Genomic DNA, 20,427 nt, shown 5'->3' with positions numbered 1-20,427 from the left:
GTATGACTAATAGGTATGAGTCTGTGGAATTCTGTGCAAAACTATGTTGGTCACTAATACCACTTACAATATATTTCCTCTTCCATGTTACCATAAAGGAGCCTAATAAATGTAAACCTAGTGAAAATTTTGTATTTTGTACATGCAGAACTGATTTTTCAATTACTTTAGATTTTTAGGGCCTAATCCAAATCCTGATGAAATCTGTGGGAGTTTTTCCATAGACTTCAGTAACCTTTGGCTCAGGCCCCCAGTTTTCAATTTTTCAAAGAGATTTGCCAAAAATCTGGAGAAAGCCAGGCACTTGGAAAGTTTTTACTTGCTAAGTACAGCTGTTTTCGAGTTGCACACAGAAGAGTTCCCAGTGCTTATTTTTTTTTTTTTTTTTTTTTTTTTTAAACAACAAAAAATTAGTTTTAAAGGTCTTATAGCTGCTTTAGTAGGTGAAAGAGTGGCTTTAAGATTTGAAGCAGAAATTGCCTAGAGTCTTAGTCTACACATGACAAATTCTGTACTGGAAGATTATTTTTAAGATGTGTAACTACATGATAACAAAGCTTAAAATGACAGTGTTAATGTAAGTTTCCCTAATTTTTTCTTGATCTGTGAGGTTTCAGAAAGCCATGGATGTCTGTCCTAATTATTTTTTTTTTCCATATACAAAGGAAAACTACACTGCAATTAATAGTAGTTCCCTGAGGCTATCTACACCAATTTGAGAGAGAGGGCTCTTGGTCTTCAGGGAATGTATTAAGCAGCCAGATCCATCTGGTGAAGCAGGGTGGTTTTCACTGCCTCTGGGTGGTAGCATCACTGGACTTGGAGGCACATGTGATTGGACAGACTGATTTTTAGAGAGTGTGTGGCACAGCCTGTGCTTCAGCAAGCAGAGCTCATAGCCTTGTGTAACAGTCTAAGATTAAAATAATGATATTTTTAAGGTCATGGTTTTCATGTGTCATGGGTTATGGATGGCAGTCAAGGTGGAGAATCTCAATTTCCCTTTCATTTTTTTTTTTTTTGAGTGATGACCTCCAGCTCAGATAGGATGTGAACTGAGCTGCAGTAAAGCTCCTCAGTCAGTTACCTTGTGATGTGTCCCCACATGATCTCCATGGCTTTTTCTAGAGGGAAAAAGGGTGATATCTTCCTGAATCCAAATGCCTGACATTATTACAAAGTTCGGCACCATCATTATTCAACTTGCATGTATTTTTTCCCTTCATTTTTAAAGAGTGAGAGCATTTTGGAAGGCCAGTCATGTTTGTGACTGTTCTTCTTTTTGTGAGCAGTTAACTGTTAGTCTACTCCTGTAGTATCAATGGCTCAGCTGGTGTTCATGTGGTAAGTGAAGATACATTAATACATGTTTCCCTTGCCCCCGTGTTTATTCAGATTCACCCAAATCTAATACTTTAATTTGGTATTTGAGCTGGAAAATGTAATGAAGTAAAGCATGAGGTGCTTCATGACTCTGGCAGATTTGAAGTTCTTTAAAATACTTCTCTTTTTTCTAATTGTGCCACTGGCAGAACCACAAACACTGCTGATAAGAAGCCAAGCAAGCTAAAAGCTTCACATAGATGTGAATCCCTAAGGCTTGTTTTGATTTAGTTATACTTTGGGGCAGATTTAGCTTATGCTATGCTAATTAGAATGTTGCTAAAGCACTAATGAAAAAATAATGTATACTTAACTAAATAATACTAAAGTACTTTATTGTAGAATTAGAAAAACCTTCAGCAAACTGCTAAAAATTGCAGGCTTGATGTGTTTCATGTGATTAACGTGGCAGGTGGCATCTCTGTTGGGTGTTTGCTGTGTATTGTGAGTGCAAATACCAGAGCAGGGTGCATTGCCAGTAGCTCTCTGTCTTTTGATGAAAGATGGACCTTATTAGTTCTGACCTTCACCAAAGCTTTATGGTTATTCCACTTGAAGAAAACTAGTTAACTGTAAATTAGGGATATCACCAAAAGGGGTTGTACTTCAAAGTTGGGATATGATTAGGGGGATGTTCCACTTTATTAATCGAGTTTAAGTTTTATTGACCTACTGTCTTCATTGTAACAATAGGCAGCTGTGCCACACTGTGTTTCAAAGAACATTTACTCAGCCTTTAAATTTACCATTAGAGATCAAAGAGGAGTCTGTATATGAATGATGAAGGATGCCTCAATTCAAATGGATGGCTGAACAAAAATAGTGCAATGGGAGGGCCGTAAATATTATGAACAGTGTTTTTTAATGGAAGTTATGTGGTGCCGAACTGCATTAAATTTTATGGCTGCACTGAGAAATCTCAGGATTATCTTAAAAATGTATCAGAGTACTGATAAGAATGTGTTCCTCCTAGCACTTTTTTCAAACAAACTTTTCAGTCAAAACTCAAGGTTTTTAAAGTAAAAATAATTGCTGGTGACATTCTTGAAAGCAGCTTAGAAATAGATGGATGCTTGAATTACATACAGGAATTCGTGGAGGACATTTCAGAATAAAGTCTGGCTAAATGATCAACTGTTTCCTCCCAGTTTTAAAATCTACTTAAATAGGTATGAATTAGTAACTTACTTTTTATCTTCTCTATAACAGAGAGGCGTCTTGTAACCAGAGTGGTCATTAGAGTCATTAGGTTGCTGTTCAGGGATACTAAAATGAAGTTATAAGCTGACATTCTCATTTCAATCAGGTCACTGAAAAAGCAGGCAATAATATGACAGTTAGGAGTTATAGAGGAGATAAAAATGAGTGGAGTAAATTATATTAGTTATTCTGGATCTGATTACATCCTACCATAAATTGTTGGGAACCAGGAAATTCTGTGGAGTAATGTGAAGTAGAATCCAGCCAGATATGACATAAGTAAAGAGGGTCAGATCTAGCAAGGACCATATCACATATTGTGGACAGGATCTTCCTATACTTTTGTGATTCTATCCTAAAAGTCCTTCTGAAAGTAAGATAGGTTTTTATGATGCCTGTGGCAGAAAACAGCTGCCACATTTCCCTACAAAGACATTTTATTGGGAGAGTAACTCTTTCCAATACTTTCCCAGTCTGAGAAGAATGAATTATCCAATTCTGATTGATTATTTAGTTTAATTTATGTTAATTTTAATAATTAACAAAAATGTTTGTTGTACAGGTTTACAACAGATTTCTCAAGTGTGTGTGTGTGTGTATATATATATATATATATAGAAGTACAGTACTCTTGTCAAAAAAGAGCCTTCATTTTTGGTCATCTCTGCAGCACATTAAAAAACAGTTTTGTTCTAGTGTAGTGTAAAATTGATTCTCCTGTGGATGACTTGATTCTCTTTGACTATTGAATTGCATATACAAGAAATATTTTTTTATATAGCCTATACAGTGTATATTGTAATACCTTTGAAGAAATATGAGGTCTTCAAATTATATAATTCATGGTTATTCTATTCTGAATTTGGGTCCACGCTAAGTAGAAAATATTCCTTCAAGTGTGTACTTTGGGGTTCACTGGAAAACAGGAAGCTTTCTGCAGCACAACATTGGCAAACCAAGAAAGCACTTCCTTTCTTGGTTAAAACTATTCCTTTTAAATGCAAATGTGCTGCTTCAGCAGGTATGAACATCAGTGTGTGGTAATGGGTGGAGAGGTAGTGATAATTCGTTTTCAAACCAGTAGTAAGGTTATAGTAAGGAAAGCTTTGATATTTCTGGATCTTTACTTAGATTTTTGTAGATGTAGTTTGATTATGTTGTAATATTTTTGGCATTCTACCTTGGTAGAATGAAAAAGGAGAAGTTACAGAGGTATAAACAATTAAGACTTGGTATGGTAGGTTGCATTAAGAAATTCTTGGAGGGCCCAACAGTCTGGGCCTCCTAAACAGTGAAATTATTATTTGATCAACAAGATAAGGGTGAAATTCGGACCCCTCTGAAGTTCCTGGGAGTTTTGCCATTGACCTAATTTAGTCAGGATTTCTTCCATTTTCTTGACAATACTGCATGTTACTGTTTTACCTGTGTTGAAGTAGTGGATGATATCTATCTGATTTAGCAGCATGCATGAGAGTGAACTGTGAGTGGAATACCTTTAAAGTACTTTCAGAGTTTGAATTCACTTCAGGTGTGTCTTCCTCCAGTGTTTGGACAAACAGGAAGGTGGAGAGAATGGTTTTTACCTCGTTGCAGATTTGGTGTTAGTAGAAAAGAAAAAACAAATACCCCATTATGAGGAAAAAAATATAGACTTCTATAGCCCTCATTTTTTCCTGCAACTTAGGTGCAGTGATCAGAATGCTCTCCTCCCATCTTCATGACAAGTACAGATAGGAAAATATTTTTAAAATATGACGATTACATAGATAATTTTCCACTAATTCATTCTGAGCACAAAGTAGGAAACAGCATGTAGTGTTGTTGTAGCAAACCACTGAAAAAGTCTGACTTCAGCAACTGCCATAATGCATGGAATTGAAAAGATGTATCTCACCTGGTATATATTTTTTTCCTTTGGCTGAAATCTTCAAATGAGGAAAAGGAATTTTCATGTACCTTGTAAGTTACAATTATAACTTGTATACAAAGAATGATACATTGTTGCTTATACCGTAGTCTGTAATGGAGAGAACCTCTTGTGTAATTGGTGCTTAACAAATTCAGCCATTTAGCTGGTGCACAAAAATACCACAAGTGTTAGAGGGTTCATAGGATAAAATGAACAGTCTGCTTTAAGCAGCATTTCATGTTAGAGAAAGTGCAGATGCTGATGCAAGATGTATTATATTTCCATAGTCAGTGATAGATAACAAGAATTGTTTAACAATCCATATCCTTATGCGTTCACTTAAGCTATGAGCAGATCAATAAAAAAGCATTAAGGCTGGTGCCAGCTGAAGATATTATACCTGCAAATATATTTGACTACATAACGGAAACAGAATCTGGATTTCAGTAACTCTATTTACACAAATCATTAACTAGAAAGTGTCTTTTCCAATTTCTCTTTTAGTTCTGGGTCATTTGGAAAGGGAAAGCCTATACTCAGTCAATGAGGTTTCTTGTTAATTTTAACAAATAATTTTTCTATATATGGAGGGACATAATCTTATATAAATGTTGAAGAGCTTAATAATAATAATTTATTAACTTTTTCTTATATTTAAAGTTATTCCTGAGTCTATCTGTGCAACAGTGGTTAATTGTACATAGGAGAAATGAGCATGTGTTGAAATGACTGTTTGATTAAAATAAGCTTTCTCAAGTCCTTAAAATCCTATAATGTACTGTCATTTACTAATAGAGTGTTGAGGGTTGAGTTGCATTCTAGATACTGGTCTGATTTCATAAATTTTACATGAGGAGTAAAGTACATTGACCTGTAGGAAACTGTTTGTTGAATATATGAAATTAGGAACAAAATCTGAAGATTCAGAACAGCTTAAAGTATATTTGCAGTTGATTTGACTCTAATATATTTAGAGTAACTTTAAATATTTTGTATGCTGTGCAGACTCAGAAATTGCTAATGCTGTTATTAAACTTTTGTTAAAATACACTGTCAAAAAGAAGTTGATGTAACAGATAATATGTTTGGAAGCAAACCAGTTACTTGATCTTTGATTTACCACTCAGATACAAATATCTGGATTTAAGTTAGTGTCTTTCAAGTGATGTACAAGTAAAGAAGAAAAATATATATGCTAGTGCTGTGGCTAAAGGGTTTAAAGAAAGAAGAGATGGAATTTAAAAAGAGGGTAAAGGAGAAGTGACATTGCTGAAGGGCAAGGAGCAGCTGTGGTGCTATTTTAATCAGAAGCTTCATACAGAAAAGCCTACCAAATTATTTAAAGCATATTTGCATTTACAGAAACCAACCTTCATTTGAGAATGGTTTTAGGCAGTACGAGCCAATTCCAAATAACACTGTTTTTGTGATTCTGTGAAATAATGTTTAACTTGACCTTCCAAACCAATTAGTGTTTATAGGCTAGAATTAGGGATTCTAGCATGGTCTTTTTGCCTGGTTTATTGTGTTTGCATGGCGAGGTTTTGGTAGCAGGAGGGCTACAGAGGTGCCTTCCATGAGTGGCAGCTAGAAGGTTCCCCAGTGTCTGACAGAGCTAACACCAGGCAGCTCCAAGACAGACCCAATTCTGGCCAGGGTCGTAGCACCTCTGTGATAGCCAAGGTCATTATCACCTCTGTGATAACACATGTAAGAAGGGGAAAGATAAATACCAGTGCAATTGCAGCTAGAGAGAGAAGTAAGAATATGTGAGAGCAGCAACTCTGCAGACAGCGAGGTCAGTGAAGTAGGGGGAGGAGATGCTCCACGCACCAGATATTCCCCTCCAGCTGGTGTTGAAGAGGGTGGTGAGGCAGGCTGTCCCCCTTTGCCCTGTGGAGCTCCATGGTGGTGCAGATACCCACCTGCAGCCCCTGTGTCCTCGGTGGATGCCCAAAAACTCACGGTGGATGCCCAAAGGAGGCTGTGACCCCATGGGAGAGCTGTGTTGGAGCACTCTGTTACCGAGGGACTGCACTCTGTGCTGAGGTCTCACACCAGAGCAGTTTGTGAGAAGCTGCAGCCCATGGTGAGGACTCACAGACAAGTTTGCAGAGGGCTGTCTCCTGTTGGAGGGACCCCCATGCTGGGTTAAGGGGAAGTGTGTTAGGAGTCCTCCCCCGGAGCATGAAGGAGCAGCAGAGACAGCTTGTGATGACTTGACCTCAACCTGCATTCCCCATAGCCCTGTGCTGCTGGGGGGAAAGAGGTAGAGAATTCAGGAGTGACATTGATCCTGGGGAGAATGAAGTGGAGGAAAGGCATTCTAACATTTGGTTTTCTTTCTGAGTATTCTACTCTGATTTGTTTGGTAAAAAATTAATTTTCTCCAAGTTGACTTCGTTTTGCCCATGATGAATTAGTGAATGATCTCCCCCTGTCCCTATCTCAAGCCACAAGCTTTTTGTTATATTTGCTCTCCCATGTGCTGATGAGAAAGGGGAGTGACAGAGAAGTGTTTGTGGGCATATAGCATCCATCCAGGGTCAGTCTACTACATCTAGTTCTGTAAAATGGGTGTAATGTTATTCAAAGTGGACAGAAACTAAGCAAACCTGTTTTGGACCTTGGGAAATTCTTTATCATAGTTTGAAGGTCTGATTAGTAATTTTATTTTATGGCTTTCATAAACAAGCCTAGCTTGTTGCTGAAATGTCTCAATATTAATAGCTCTTGTCACTGAAGTTTCACTGAATTCTCCTTGGAAAAAACCCTAAAGATTATGTCACTATGCATGAGGAAAAGAATTGCAGTATAACTTGTATTAAATTTCAGCACTTGGCATTTTATATTTTCTAGTCCAGTGCCTTTCTAAATGTAAATGTAAGTTTGCTTGCCAGATTCTTTTGGAAACTGAGATTGTTAGAACTAGAGTGTTTAAGTGTTTACAGTATGACTGCTGGTTTTTAATGAAATATTTTCAATGATATTTGGTCTCAGAATTTTGTATTTACATCTTTTATTTTCCATTGTGAACTGATAGTTCACTTTTAGTCCTGTTTATGAATGCAGTTGTTTACCACTATAGTTTCTGTTCAGGGGTTTTCAAAGCTCTTGCTCTCTTGGTAGTCAGAAAACTAAGTAAAAAATAATTTAGGATTACTTCCTTCTTGTTCTAAGAGTGTCTTCTATTTTGCCAGGATTTCTGTCCTAATTGCATGATATTTCAAAGTCAGTCTGTTCTATTTTTAGTCCTCTTAGTTAAGCATGCTCATGTGTCATTAAGGTGTTTCCTATATGGCCTTCAGGTGAGTTTTTCCAGGTTTATTTAATGTGACACAAACATGGGAAGAAGAATTGGACAAAGTATACCAGATGTCTTCTTATGAGTGCCTTGTTCAATAGTACTACTGCTTTCTCGATCCTTACTTGGAACATTTTCAGGTGAATTTAAGAATGGCATTCACCTTTTTCCTGGTTGTCATACTGGAGCCTTTTTCTTTCATCATCCTGTGATTATTTCTGTGGGTTTTCTGTCTTAATTTCCATAACACCATTTCTGATGATAGTAAATTTCACATAATAGTAAAGCATAAGCAGTTGCTATTGATACCTGATCCTGTTATTATGTATCTAAAATTTAGCATGTGTATTAAACTACTTTATAATCCTTTTCCAGATTGACCAGCTCTGTATGGTCCAATTGTAGTCTTTCAGTAACCCATCACAATAGTGCTGTTGAGTATTAATCTACCATTTTGCCTTTCTGAGCAACACAGATCCTTCAGTACCTACCTTGGAGTCCCAGTAACTGGGACTGTCTTCTATTATCCAGTTTATTGTGTTACTGGCCTTTGGTGTCAGTAATTTTTGTTCCTATGGTCTCTTGTCCAAAAAGATGCATTAGCACACATCTCAAATGCTTTTTCTTTGATTTCACAAAGTTTTTGATTTGGATTAGGAATTAATCATGACTGTTAACTTGTTAGCTTTTTCTGTCTGACTACTGTTCCATTAAGGCTGTCTCAAACATCCTAAAGACCCTGCATAGCAAAGACTCATGCAGGAAATTGCATTACCTTTTATTTCATATTCACCACTGGGAAAAAAATTCCATTTTTACTAACCTGATTACTGAACTGTTAAGAGATTGTAAACAGTGTTTTTGCCTGGGTCAGTATGCCTCAGCCTCCTTGAAGGTGAAGAGCTGTTTGAGCCTCCCAACCAGTCAACCTTTAAAGTTGTGCACTGTGGTTGTGTGACTCATAGGATACAGAACTACAAACTACACCACAAACATTTACTGTCTCTTCAACTTCTGGCTGCAGGGAGTGAGGTCTTCTTTCTTCACTAGTAAGTCCAAACTTTGCATGTATATATACATAAAAATAGATAATGTCTGTATCCTTCCTTGAAATGTGCTTCGGGAAATATGTATTTTAATTTGGAATGGGAACAAAACGTTTCTCTGAAATTTTTAGAATTATGAACACCAGGAAGGATTGATATAAAGGTTAAGACAGCCAGTTTTTTAGTCAGTCTTCTTTCAGTGTACGATGGAGAAAGTTTAGATGCTACATAAAGACATTACTGTTATTATTTTTTTGACAAGCATGTTCTGAAAGTCCCAGCTTCTCTGACTTTCAGGTGTTCTGTTGGGGCGTGTTGGTAGATAGAAACCAGAACTGACAGTAGAAATTCATTTGAATACACTTTTAGAAAAATAATTAGGAAAATGTTTATCGGAGCATTACCTATTTAAGATTTTCATGTAAATTAGTCAAAAACACTAGAGGTCTAGTAGCCTCCTTACTGAGGTGCATTACTGAAACAATGCAATAAACACAAGCTCTACTCAACTGGAAGAACATCTTATTGGAAACAAAATATTTGTGATAAAATTATTTTTATATTTAATATTTATATCCTAATGAATATATATGTTTATGTGCAAAAAATGAATTTATATTTGTAAACCAAAGCTAATAATGTCAAACCACTGGCATATTCCTAATTCTTCCCAAAAGGGTAGCATGAGAGAATATTGATAACTTCTGCTACTGCTGTATTTAAGCATTTTGAAATAAAATCTTTATGTTAGGCTAATTGAAAGCTACACTTAACTGTATGCTGAATATGGAGAAGAGGATGTGAGACCCAGTCAACAAAGAACACCCAGGGTTATATGAGGCAGTGTGATCTGAAAAATATGATTTTTATTGTTATGGTGCTTGTCAAGAATTATATTCCCCTTGAAAAGTCCTTGTTATAAGCTGATTTCTTTCATGCTGCCACAGAAAGGCAGATGGAAGTCCCCCAATCACTACAAAACTCAGTAACAAATACCTTTCCCAACACACACCCTCACACTGAGCATGTTTGCAATCCAGTCTGTGCACAGCTGTCATCGTTCATTCTTTGTTCATAGTGAGTAACAAATTACTTTTGGTAGATACTGAGTGGCATAATACAGTTTAATGTCACTGTGTTCTCAGTCCTGCATTAGTGTTGCTGAATGTTGATTTTGATTGGGTTTATGGCTCAATGTCCAATAATGCTGCTTGAATGAAAACAGCTGTTAGGTCTGTCCTTAACAATGTGTTTCCCAATGGCATTTCGATGACTTTCATCCCACATGCAGTGAATCTCATCCTGGAAGAGTGGCCAAGACAATTTGACCATTTCAACAGCATAATTGTGTCCATAAAGATGTTATAGTGCCTGAACGTTTTTAATCAAGATTTTATGAATTCAAGTGTGTTCAAAATACTTGTCGGGGCTACAAGCTCAAACAGAAGCTACACAATTGGTGCAAATTATCTCTGTGTAGCTGTCAGTTCAAATAGTGGCAAGCTATTATAGGACAAACCATGAAATTTATGAACTACAAGTTGTGTTAAGAAGCATTTTGGTAAAATGAGTAAAGCTGAACAACAGTCTGGTATGTCTCTGTGTACTCCCATGGAAAATATGTTTTTCTTATCTTCAGTGACCTTGGACTACATGTTGAGTTGATATGGTTGTTTATTAATTTATTATTCCATTAGAATGTAATACTGAAATATTTTCCATTGTTTAATTGAATTTGGCTATGCCAAATCAGGCACAAAACAATGGAATTTTGTGACTGCCCAATTGTATCCATACTATTAGACCTATGTGCTATCTTCAGAAAGCTAGAACTGATTCATTAGTGGCTCTATACTTAATTAGTGAATACCTGAACTAAACCTGGATTGTTTTCTACTGTGAATTCTGTGTTTATTGTCAGACACCTATTTAAAAATAATTTAAAAATCCTTCCTTTCCTGTCTTTTCTCCTCCTTATAGTCTGCAATGGAAATGCACTTGCATTTCTTGAATGTGCCTGTTCAAATGAGAGATTCTCATCCAGACCTGCTATGTGAATAAATGCTCCCTGTACCTCATCATATACTCAGATATGTCTTGGTTTTGTCCATAGATTTTGTTGTTTTATCTCCATTCTAGACAGCAGCAACAACAACACTATCTATCTACAAACCCTGCAGTGTTTACTTCCAAAGGCAAGCTACTTTCTAAGTATCCTAAGGAAATTTACAGGCCTTGGATAAAGTAGCTAGAAGAATCAGTAGAAGTAATTGGTTGACTCTTTTAGAGAATAATCTTTAATGCCCTAGACTGCATTTTTACTATACGCTGCCCTAAAAATTATGGACAGCACAGAGAACCCAACTGAACACAGGTTTGCATATAGTCTTGGAATTTTGACAAAATAATTTTGCTGTTTAGATTATCTCCATTGTATAATGGTACACACATGGATGACAAGACCCACTATTTAGAGAGCTTCCTGCTTGCATTTTGGCTTTGGCTGCCAAAGACTGCTCAGGAAGCTCTTTTTTTTTTTTTTTTTTTTTTTTTTTTTCTTCTTTCTGAACACTCTTATAAGAGTTAATTTCAGAGGAAAATGGAAACTTTATGCATAGCTGAGATTGTGATTGAGTGGAAAAGAAAGAGGAAACCCAAATAGTCTTTCCCTGAAAGTGCCTTTTCATTTTTTAGATGTATACTACTTTTGTTTTCCTGTTTTTCATCTTTTAGAGCCGTGTTAAAATGTGCAAAAACATGGTGATAGGAACCTGTAGGAAAACTGTCAGTACTTATTTTTTTTGTTCAATATGTATTATGTTTATATTTCCTTTGGGTGTGGGTGTCTTTTTCCAGCTTAAGAACCAAATGTGTTACAAAAACAAATGTAGTGAAAATAAACAAGAGAAGTCTCATTTCCTTTGGTGAACAAAGTTCACAATTAGCTTGAATGTAATTTTTTGCATGTTGTACCCTATCAAACAGTTTTTCTGGCTAAAGCTTGCTTTCTTGGATTCATCACAACTGATAAAAGATCTGTGATGTCAGGCAAGAATTTAGCTATACAGAAAAAGGGGAAAGAGTGGGTCAAATGTAATAACATATTCTACATGCTATTCCTGCCAACAATTAATGGGGAAATTCATTTTATGGAGCACTGTTTACAGACTGACATCTGGAGAACTTCTCAACTTGGATCATTTCCAGTGTGGAGATTTATGTACTACTATTCCTGCCTCTTTCCCTCCTTTTTCCTTAAATATTTCACTTCTCTGATTATGAATGAATGTGAGTTATTCTGCTGCTGTGATTTCTTTTAGGATTCCAGGTGCATAAGAAGTTTAAATGCTTGCTAAAATGGACATTTAGTGGATACTCTTGGAAATGTATACAGAGGTAGAGAAGAATTCAAATATATTTTTTTACTGAAAGTCAAATTTCTGTTAGTCTCTGACCAGGGAAGTCAGCATAGATACCCTCAGTAGAACCCCTGCAGAATGAAATAAAAAAGTTTAGAGTCCTAGCAGAAAAGGTTCTCCTTTTTCAGATATTTGTTCTTCTGAGTTGTAAAATGTTTTTGAATTACAAAATCCTGATCTTCTCTAGTTTATATATTATGTTCAATGATGTATATTTGTGGCTTACCCAGTTTCACTTTTAGTCTAGTGAAAGTTTACATTTTTACTTTTAACGTTTTGGGTCTATCAATGTGACAATTGCCTTATTCTGGTCTCCACTCCTTTCTTCTGGTGGGGAATCACAGAATGTTTCAAAGGGAGTATTCCTCGTTATCTTGATTGGTATCTCCTCATTATCTAATGAGGGGTATCTAATGAATTTTCCATGGGTTCCATTATAAGAAATCAGATACCACTTCAGTTGATGCAGGTTGATGTGTAGGTATGGGAGACTCATCTTTCCCAGCCATAGGCATCTAACAAGCTAAGGGACTTAGTTGAGTAAATTCTAATAGTTCCTTCAGTCAGAAGGTAATACAGATATTAGAAGAGCAAGATAAAAATGGAAGAGGTGGAGGGGGAGACACAAAAGACTTGGTCATCTAAGTCTCATTGCTTCCAAAGAATAAAAAGATCACTATTATATTGTTTTCTTGTCTTCATTTAATTATTTTTTTTTTCTTGTCATTCATTTAATTATTGTCACAAGAGTCCTGGTTATATCCCACCCCACTGTGAGATGTGCATGAGAGGACATGGATTGCCTTTATGGAACAATAGTAGTTAAGGAACAGTTACTAGTATCTTTGCAGAAGTAAGAATATTGCTACTCCTGAAATTGGATTATTGGTCTGTATATTCTTTACACATTTTAGTTTTATGTAGGATAGTCTGTCACAGGTAACATTTCAGTCTTCAATAATCTCTGTCAAGAAAATTAAGTTATGGAGGAAGTGAAGTTTGCTTTTAATTTTAATAACTTCTTACAGTATCAGATGACAACTAGATCCTAAGAAATCTCTTGCATCAATATCCAGAGCAGGAAGTCTTGCTTCCTTTCAGCAAGCAGTGTATTGTACCTAAGGGCAAATAAACTGTTTCAAACTCTTACTTGGTTACTATCAGCACTGATGAGAAATGAAATAATTTGGCATCAGAAGCCATCAATTCCCAAGGCTAAGTAAGTGGCTCATTTCAGGTTTTATAATGAGCATTGTAAAAGTTTTTCTATTTTCATGTAGAAATTCCATAGACACTAATTGACTTGGTGAGTTTTCACTCATGCTCTTGGAAGATGTTAGAAAACCTTTTAAAATGTATGATGCCATTCTTAATAGTTTTTTTGAGCTAGAAACCTTTATTTTGTATCCTGTATTTACAGATTACTCTTCAGTAGGGTAGATTTTATCTGAAGGATAAGAATGACAAGTATCTAAATTGACTTTTAAGGCAGTGGTTTCCATTTCATCAAATCTCATAGTTTACATTTTAGTCACAATTTGCAAATGGGAACAGAACTATCAGTTTACTGATATTTATCTTCACTGAGGGTGTAGTAGGTGCATTTATATTTAATTCAATGTCAGACATAGCCTTAGTGTTACAGTATTTTAACATGATTTTTTCATGATTTTCAATTTTCTCCTTTGATTTCATAGCAGGTATCCTACATATCTGAAGCTGCCTTGGTTCATAAGTCTGCATGTTGCTAACATGTTCACTCCTAACATTCATTTCGAACTGAAAAAAATTTGCTTGCTGTAAATTAAATGTAAACCTCATGATGCCTTGTGTACTTTCTGTCAGGGTGTATCTGGAATGTAGTAGCTCGTGTCTTTCCTCTTCCTTAAGAGCAAAGGGTACTGTATCAGTTCTCCCTCTGGTAGGAATGGGTGTTTCCACAGTATTCACTTGAAGCTTTGCCCTAGCTAGATAGTGTGGTACATTTTTGTACATCATGATACCATTCATTGCTTTGCTTATGATTCTGAAACTGCTGGGGAAACTGCAATTCTCTTACTCGGGAATGCAATTTATTTTTTAACTGTTCGACTCATTTCTTTTGTAAGGAGGGAATTTTGCCTCAAATTGGGTACATGAGTTATGGGGCCTGGAGTAGAATATTTCTTTTTCAAAAGAAAATGAATTTCACATACAAGTAATGTGTGTATGCTCCACTGGGTTTTGGTGCTGTTTTCTAAACATGTACTTTTAGAACACAGTAGATAGGTAAATTAATTTGTTCTCTTGCTCTAGTGGTCATTCTGGGAGGGCTTTAAAGAAAGAGGTGCAGCTCAGATGTGTGCTATATTGTTGGCAATGCACTTACTGAAAGGTCATGTTTTGCTGTGGAGTAATGACACATCCTCCAAATGTCTTCATCACAGATGTTTTGAAATAAATTTACATTAACCTATTCCACTGCAAGCTATTGCAGCTGTCTTCAGGTGATACTACTACTAGGCAATCCTTCTTCCTGTTTTAAACTTAGGCATTGAAACATGTCTGAAGAGAAAGCTGTAAGTCATTGTGTTCTCTAATGAACTGCTCAGAAAGCAATATTGCAAAATACAGAGAATCCATTATGCGATGCATCCTAACATCACTGCATTGAGGCATTGCCAGTGCAGCGTGTCACTGGAAAGTGAAAATGTCCTTGTGTTTCCTTATGTCTAAGTTTTAAAAGTAGAGTATTTAATAGCCTTTCAAAAAAATGACACAGAATGACATGGTTATAAGCTAGAAAACTTCATAAGGGTTGTTGACTTAGTAATGTTATGTCATTTATGCTTAATTACTTTTATTACAAAACTGGCTCCCAGTGATTTGATATTTAACACAAGTCACATTATTTCCATCTTTTACATGGAACCAGTTGTTAATATTCTGTGGTCTTAATACATTCAAACTTTTCAAAGCATTGTAAGTGGTAGAGAGAAGTCATAAAGGCATAGTTAGCCTTCTAATCAATGGTAAAAGTTTTCTTTAATAAACATTTCTGTGAAGTGTGATTAAAGTATATGTTCTTGTCAGCTAATTTATTACTTCTTTTCCTTAATTATGCACCAGTGAATTTGTTTTGTTACATAAACACCACATTAAGGTTCTTCCATTTTCATCTAGGTGGCTGTGCTACAATCCCAGAGTCTGATTTAGAGGAGGGGATGGTTATACCAGGATCCACGGGAACATTTCCCAGTCGTGGGCAGATCACAAAGCAGAAATCCAAGCCTGGTAAGAAAAGAAAAATTCCATTGTTTTACTTGGAAGTGTAGAGCTTGTCTTTTCAGAATACTTGTGGACATATGAAACAGATGAAGTATATTTCAGGCTTTCTTAGTATAATTTTCAATTTTTCTCATGATAACAGTACAGTGTGTAGGTGTCTGAGTTTATTTGGCTTCTTGTTTCAAGAATGGTTAATCTGTAGAGTTCAGTCTTGGAATTCGGTAACTTCAAAGTTGAGAGACTTTGTGCTACTTAATACTTGAATGAGATTCTTGCAGTTTTTATTCATGGCCTCTTCCAGAGAGGCAAAATGGAACTGAGGACTTATTTTTTTTTTTTTTCCTTTTCTTATTTATTTATTTAATTATTTTATTTTGGCAGTACAGTGGTTAGACTTCATTCCAGCTGATTAAAATATGGTCATTATGGTCATTACTTATCTTTTGTGGAGAGAAATCCTAGAATTTCAGAAAAATATTACTGGATGAAATCAAATGACATTATAGTGGCTATAAAATATGCTGCATACAGTGATGACATTTTCTGGAAAGACCTCATGCTGCCGGGAACTGTGATATAGTGTTAGCATATTTTAAAAGCAGCACTGTAAAGTAGTGTATTGCAGTTTAAAGTGCCTGGTAAACTTTCAGGCTTTGACCACAGGTAGTTCCCACTTTGTTTATGAAGTTCTACCTTTACTCCATCTTCCATCCTCATTGTCTGTTTTTGTCCTGTAGTATTTATTTTTAAATGTGCTTTAATGTTCGTAAATCAGAAGTGTTCATTGTAGATGGGTGTCAAAGAAGAGCAGCTGAGAGTTTGCAACCAACAGTAAGAAATAGACATAAAATTTCTTGCACATCTGCAAAAACAGTTAATTGGGTGCTTGTAATGCATTGAGATGCTTGTTTGCCCAGCAAACTGTTGCACAGACAGGCAGTTTGTTGGAATATATCTAATTAGTTACAATAGCAGAAATTATTTTAACAAATTTGTAATAGTGGGAAGGGAGGAAGGGTATCTATTGCAGAATATAACAATGTAAGAAGTGTAACAATGCCACGCTGTAACTTAAAATTCCAAAATCAGTATCTGCTCACAAAATTGATTTAAAATCCACTGAAGACCTAGAACTCTTCAGTTTTCTAGAGTGCTAATTACTTGCAGCCCTCATGGACTTCAGCTTGTAAGAAGAAGGTAAACTGTCAAAACTGACAGATGTAGTTTTAAAATTTGTCATCTGGATATATTAAGTACCTCCATGGAAAAGTGTATCATCTCTCTGAAGCAGAACAATTCTGCTAAAATTCCAGTTTCAGGCAACTAAACCAATAAATCAAGAACACATGTCAGGCAATCCCTTTTCTTTGTGTGACCCTCCATTCTGATCAAGCACATATTTGCTCTTCGATAGTGTTCTGCTATGTTTAAATAACCTTGTTGCTGAAGAGACCAGCAGGAGAGGAAGAGGGTAAAAGTGGATGTATTTATGAGATCCAGAAACAGCAGCATGGGAGCCTGCATATCCTACTGTAAGCCTTAGCCCATGATAAAAATTGAGACTTACGTAGCATAGCTGGCTGTTGTTGCTTTGTAGCTATAAAAGACAGAATGAAAATTCTGAAGGAATTGAAAAAGTCTTGAGGCTTACAGCCATGTGTTATACCAGTAAATGGAATTGGTTCACCGTAAGAATTGACTGACAACTGCCAGTTACTGCTCCAAGATAGATAATACTTAGAATATCTGCCACTGAGCTCTTTGGAAATTCTAATTGGTACAAGTCTAAGAGCCAAGGGAGCTACTTACACTGTAAGGTAACACTCGGCATGAAATCACAGCATTGCAATGTTTTTCTGTACGTGATATTTTTGGCTGGAGCTCTTGCTCAGGCATCAGAGGCTGCAGCAAGACCGCGGTGATTGCGATCTACCCTCAAAGAATATTTGCTGTGTCTTATGTGTCTTTTATATGAATTTGCATTTGTTCAGTAAAAAAGACAAAAAGCAAGAAAGGAGAGTGAAAAATCTTTTGCTTGATAGATCTTCCTTCATTTCCTGAGAGAGTTCAAGATAGATTTTGACTGTAAGTTGAGTTGAGAGATCTTGTTTTCTTCTTGTAGGTGGCTTTTGTTATTCATATCTCTAGGTATAAAGGTAATTTAATGACAATACAAAGTTATTCTGCCTTTAGAGTGGTTTCTGTATTTAGCTAACATTTTTCATTGGGCTTATCATCTAAAATGAGATGGCATGCCTAAGATTCTTAATGTTTTTTACTGAAAAAATCCCACAGTTTAATGATGGAGGTTTAAATAGATTGAGGCTACAACACTAAATAGCTCAAAACTTAAGAAGAAAAACAGGGTCTCTTAAACTCTAGGTTAGTGTGAACATGGGTACAATGGCTGATACAATGGAAACCTGAAGAGAAGCATATCTAGCACCAGATTGCATTCACATAGGAAAATGGAAATCACAATAATAAAATAAGACAATCAAATCAGAATATTCCAATGAATTCTGCAGATTATAGGGGACTTCCACGGAATGGGATGGACTATCATCCACTGAAATAGTGAGATTTGTAGTTATGTACTTGCTCCATCTGGTGCCAGACCAAATCTTAGCAACAGGATTTTGTAAAGGTTGAATTCCATGAATAGTTCTACACAAAGTAGTGAAAAAAAGAAAAAAAAAAAAAAAAGGAGTAAAATGCCTTAGTGAGAATATATGTATTTGAATACTGGAACAAAAGGTAAGCTCTGATTTCTTCCACTGATACAGTGTGCTGGTTAGAACAAAAGCAGTTCTCTAAACTAGAATCATAGAGGTAGAAAACTAAAGCAGACAAAGGTAAGTGTCATATCTACTTAAACAGAGTGTACATTCTGAATCAGAAAGGTCTCAGCAGGAAGCAGTGGGAGTTCCTCACTGAGAAAGGAAAAAACCAGTCCTCTCAGAGGTGTGCTGTTCTTGGACACTCTTGCTTATTAAGTTGGTTGTGCATGTAAATCTGCATTGTGTTTGGCAAGTAATGTTAGCATGATAAATCTAGCCCTGCTAACTTGGATCTAGGTGGTTTGGTTAGAGTGAGCACAGAGCAGCACAGATTTCAACGGGGGCTCCACATGCCTGGTGGAGAATTTGGTCATAATTTGAATTTAAAGTCTCCTCTGTTACATTATTACTTTTTCCATGAGCTCCCAGCTACAATGCAGATAGGCTGACCTCTGCTGCAGTCATGAGTAGAAATTCAGTCAAGATGGACTTTTGTGTAGGTCCTGTGGATTTCCTTTCTCTTTGTTATACTGTTCCCATTCTCTTCCATTCATTATGTTGTAGAAGATAATGATTAACAGAGATTTGTAGAACTCCACTTCTCAAGTTCTTGCATATACTTAAATATTGCTGATTAAATGACTTGAGAATGTGTTTGGTAACAAGTAAGCATGAGGAAGACCTTTCACATGCTGGTTTTTTAGACACATCTCTAAGATATATGGTGAACCACCTTAAAACAGCTTTTCTCTGAACAATTAAATTGTGCTTGTGATGAGCTTTAGGATGTGCTAATGACATATTTGTCACAATATAGTCCTTAAAGAAAGTAATCTATTTTCCTAATATGCTACTGCTGCATGCTACTTAAGATGAAAGATAATTTCCTAAGATGTATTTTTCTAACCAGTATTCCTACTGAGTATTTTAGATAGAAAGGATCTGGTTGCTCATTTTTTAAGGGTTTTTTGCTGGTAAATAATAAGTCCACTGCGTTGATGGAAAACCAGGTGAGGAGTCAGCATGAATCACAGAGTAATTGGGCTAAAATATCTAGCTTTGTTTTTGGGGACTTTTTTTCATTTAAAAAATGGTGCCAATTACTTTGTAGTTTGCTTAGTCATTCGGGATTTTGCAACACTGGGAGTCAGATTGGTTGAGTGTCATGTCCTGTAGTTGTTGAAATTTTCACAACCTGTAGGACTTGGTTTTCTGAGCCCTTTTTCACCAAAGATCCTGTAAATATATCCTGTAAATGATCTATCTAGATGAAACAAAGTCTTAAATATTTAAGGGAAGTGTTTGTCTGGCTTTGCCGTGATAATTCAGAATAATCATTGCCTCTTCCAGAGAGAGCAACTGAGATCACAGCCCAGTATGTACATTTATCATTTAAATAAAAATATTTCTGAGAAGCTATTCATGAGACCAAATGATTCCAGAGGTTTGCATTTGCACTCACTACTGTGCTGCCACTGTTTCTAGTTAAATTCTTTGTATTTTGCTGTCATGCAAATATTTAGATGACTTAAAGATTAAATTTCAAAGTTCTCATCTCGTGTGATCAAATTTCGTAAAGTAAATAAACTTTCATAGTTTAATACTCATAGCATCTGAGACAAAAAACTGTCTCAGTATTTATATTTATGTATTGGAAGAGATTTTTAACGGTCTTTAATTTGAAGCATCTGGCTTATTACTTTTGACTAGGTGCACAGGCAACTCTACATAGACGACTGTGAGGCTGAGCTATAAACTCCAGTAAAACAAGACATTCTGAGCCAAATTTTCAAAACACCCTCCATAGTTGCACTCAGACATTGCACAGCTGCACATCTTTTCCTACAAATTCTATTCCATGTATTTAAGTCTTTTATTTGTCACTTTACCTACAGCATTGCATGAGCATTCTTGTAGATGTTGTGAGTACCATTTAAGAGGATATTTCAGCTTTATATTTCTAGTCAAAGATTGCTGTCCCCATTATGCCTAGGGAGCTTGAGAAAATATGATACGGGCCAACAAAAATGCTTCATTACACAACCTTGTGTAAACAACTGTTGTTAGTAAACAAGGCTACAACTATTTTTCTTTAAAGAGTCTAGTCACACATTTA

General features: G+C 36.0%; 1 protein-coding gene across 1 annotated transcript in view; it reads left to right on the top strand.

Moving 5' to 3' along the window:
• Window positions 1–20,427, top strand: part of BBS9 (Bardet-Biedl syndrome 9) — a 282,566-nt gene that overhangs the window by 155,616 nt on the left and 106,523 nt on the right. Inside the window, exon 23 of the mRNA XM_071736076.1 lies at window positions 15,427–15,537. Coding sequence (XP_071592177.1) covers window positions 15,427–15,537 — 111 coding nt within the window. The remainder of the gene's footprint in view (window positions 1–15,426; window positions 15,538–20,427) is intronic.

Source organism: Heliangelus exortis, chromosome 2 (assembly GCF_036169615.1).
Source record: "Heliangelus exortis chromosome 2, bHelExo1.hap1, whole genome shotgun sequence".
NCBI lineage: Eukaryota > Metazoa > Chordata > Aves > Apodiformes > Trochilidae > Heliangelus > Heliangelus exortis.
Note: the sequence above shows the minus strand (reverse complement) of the source record. Positions and strands in the feature narration are given on the sequence as shown.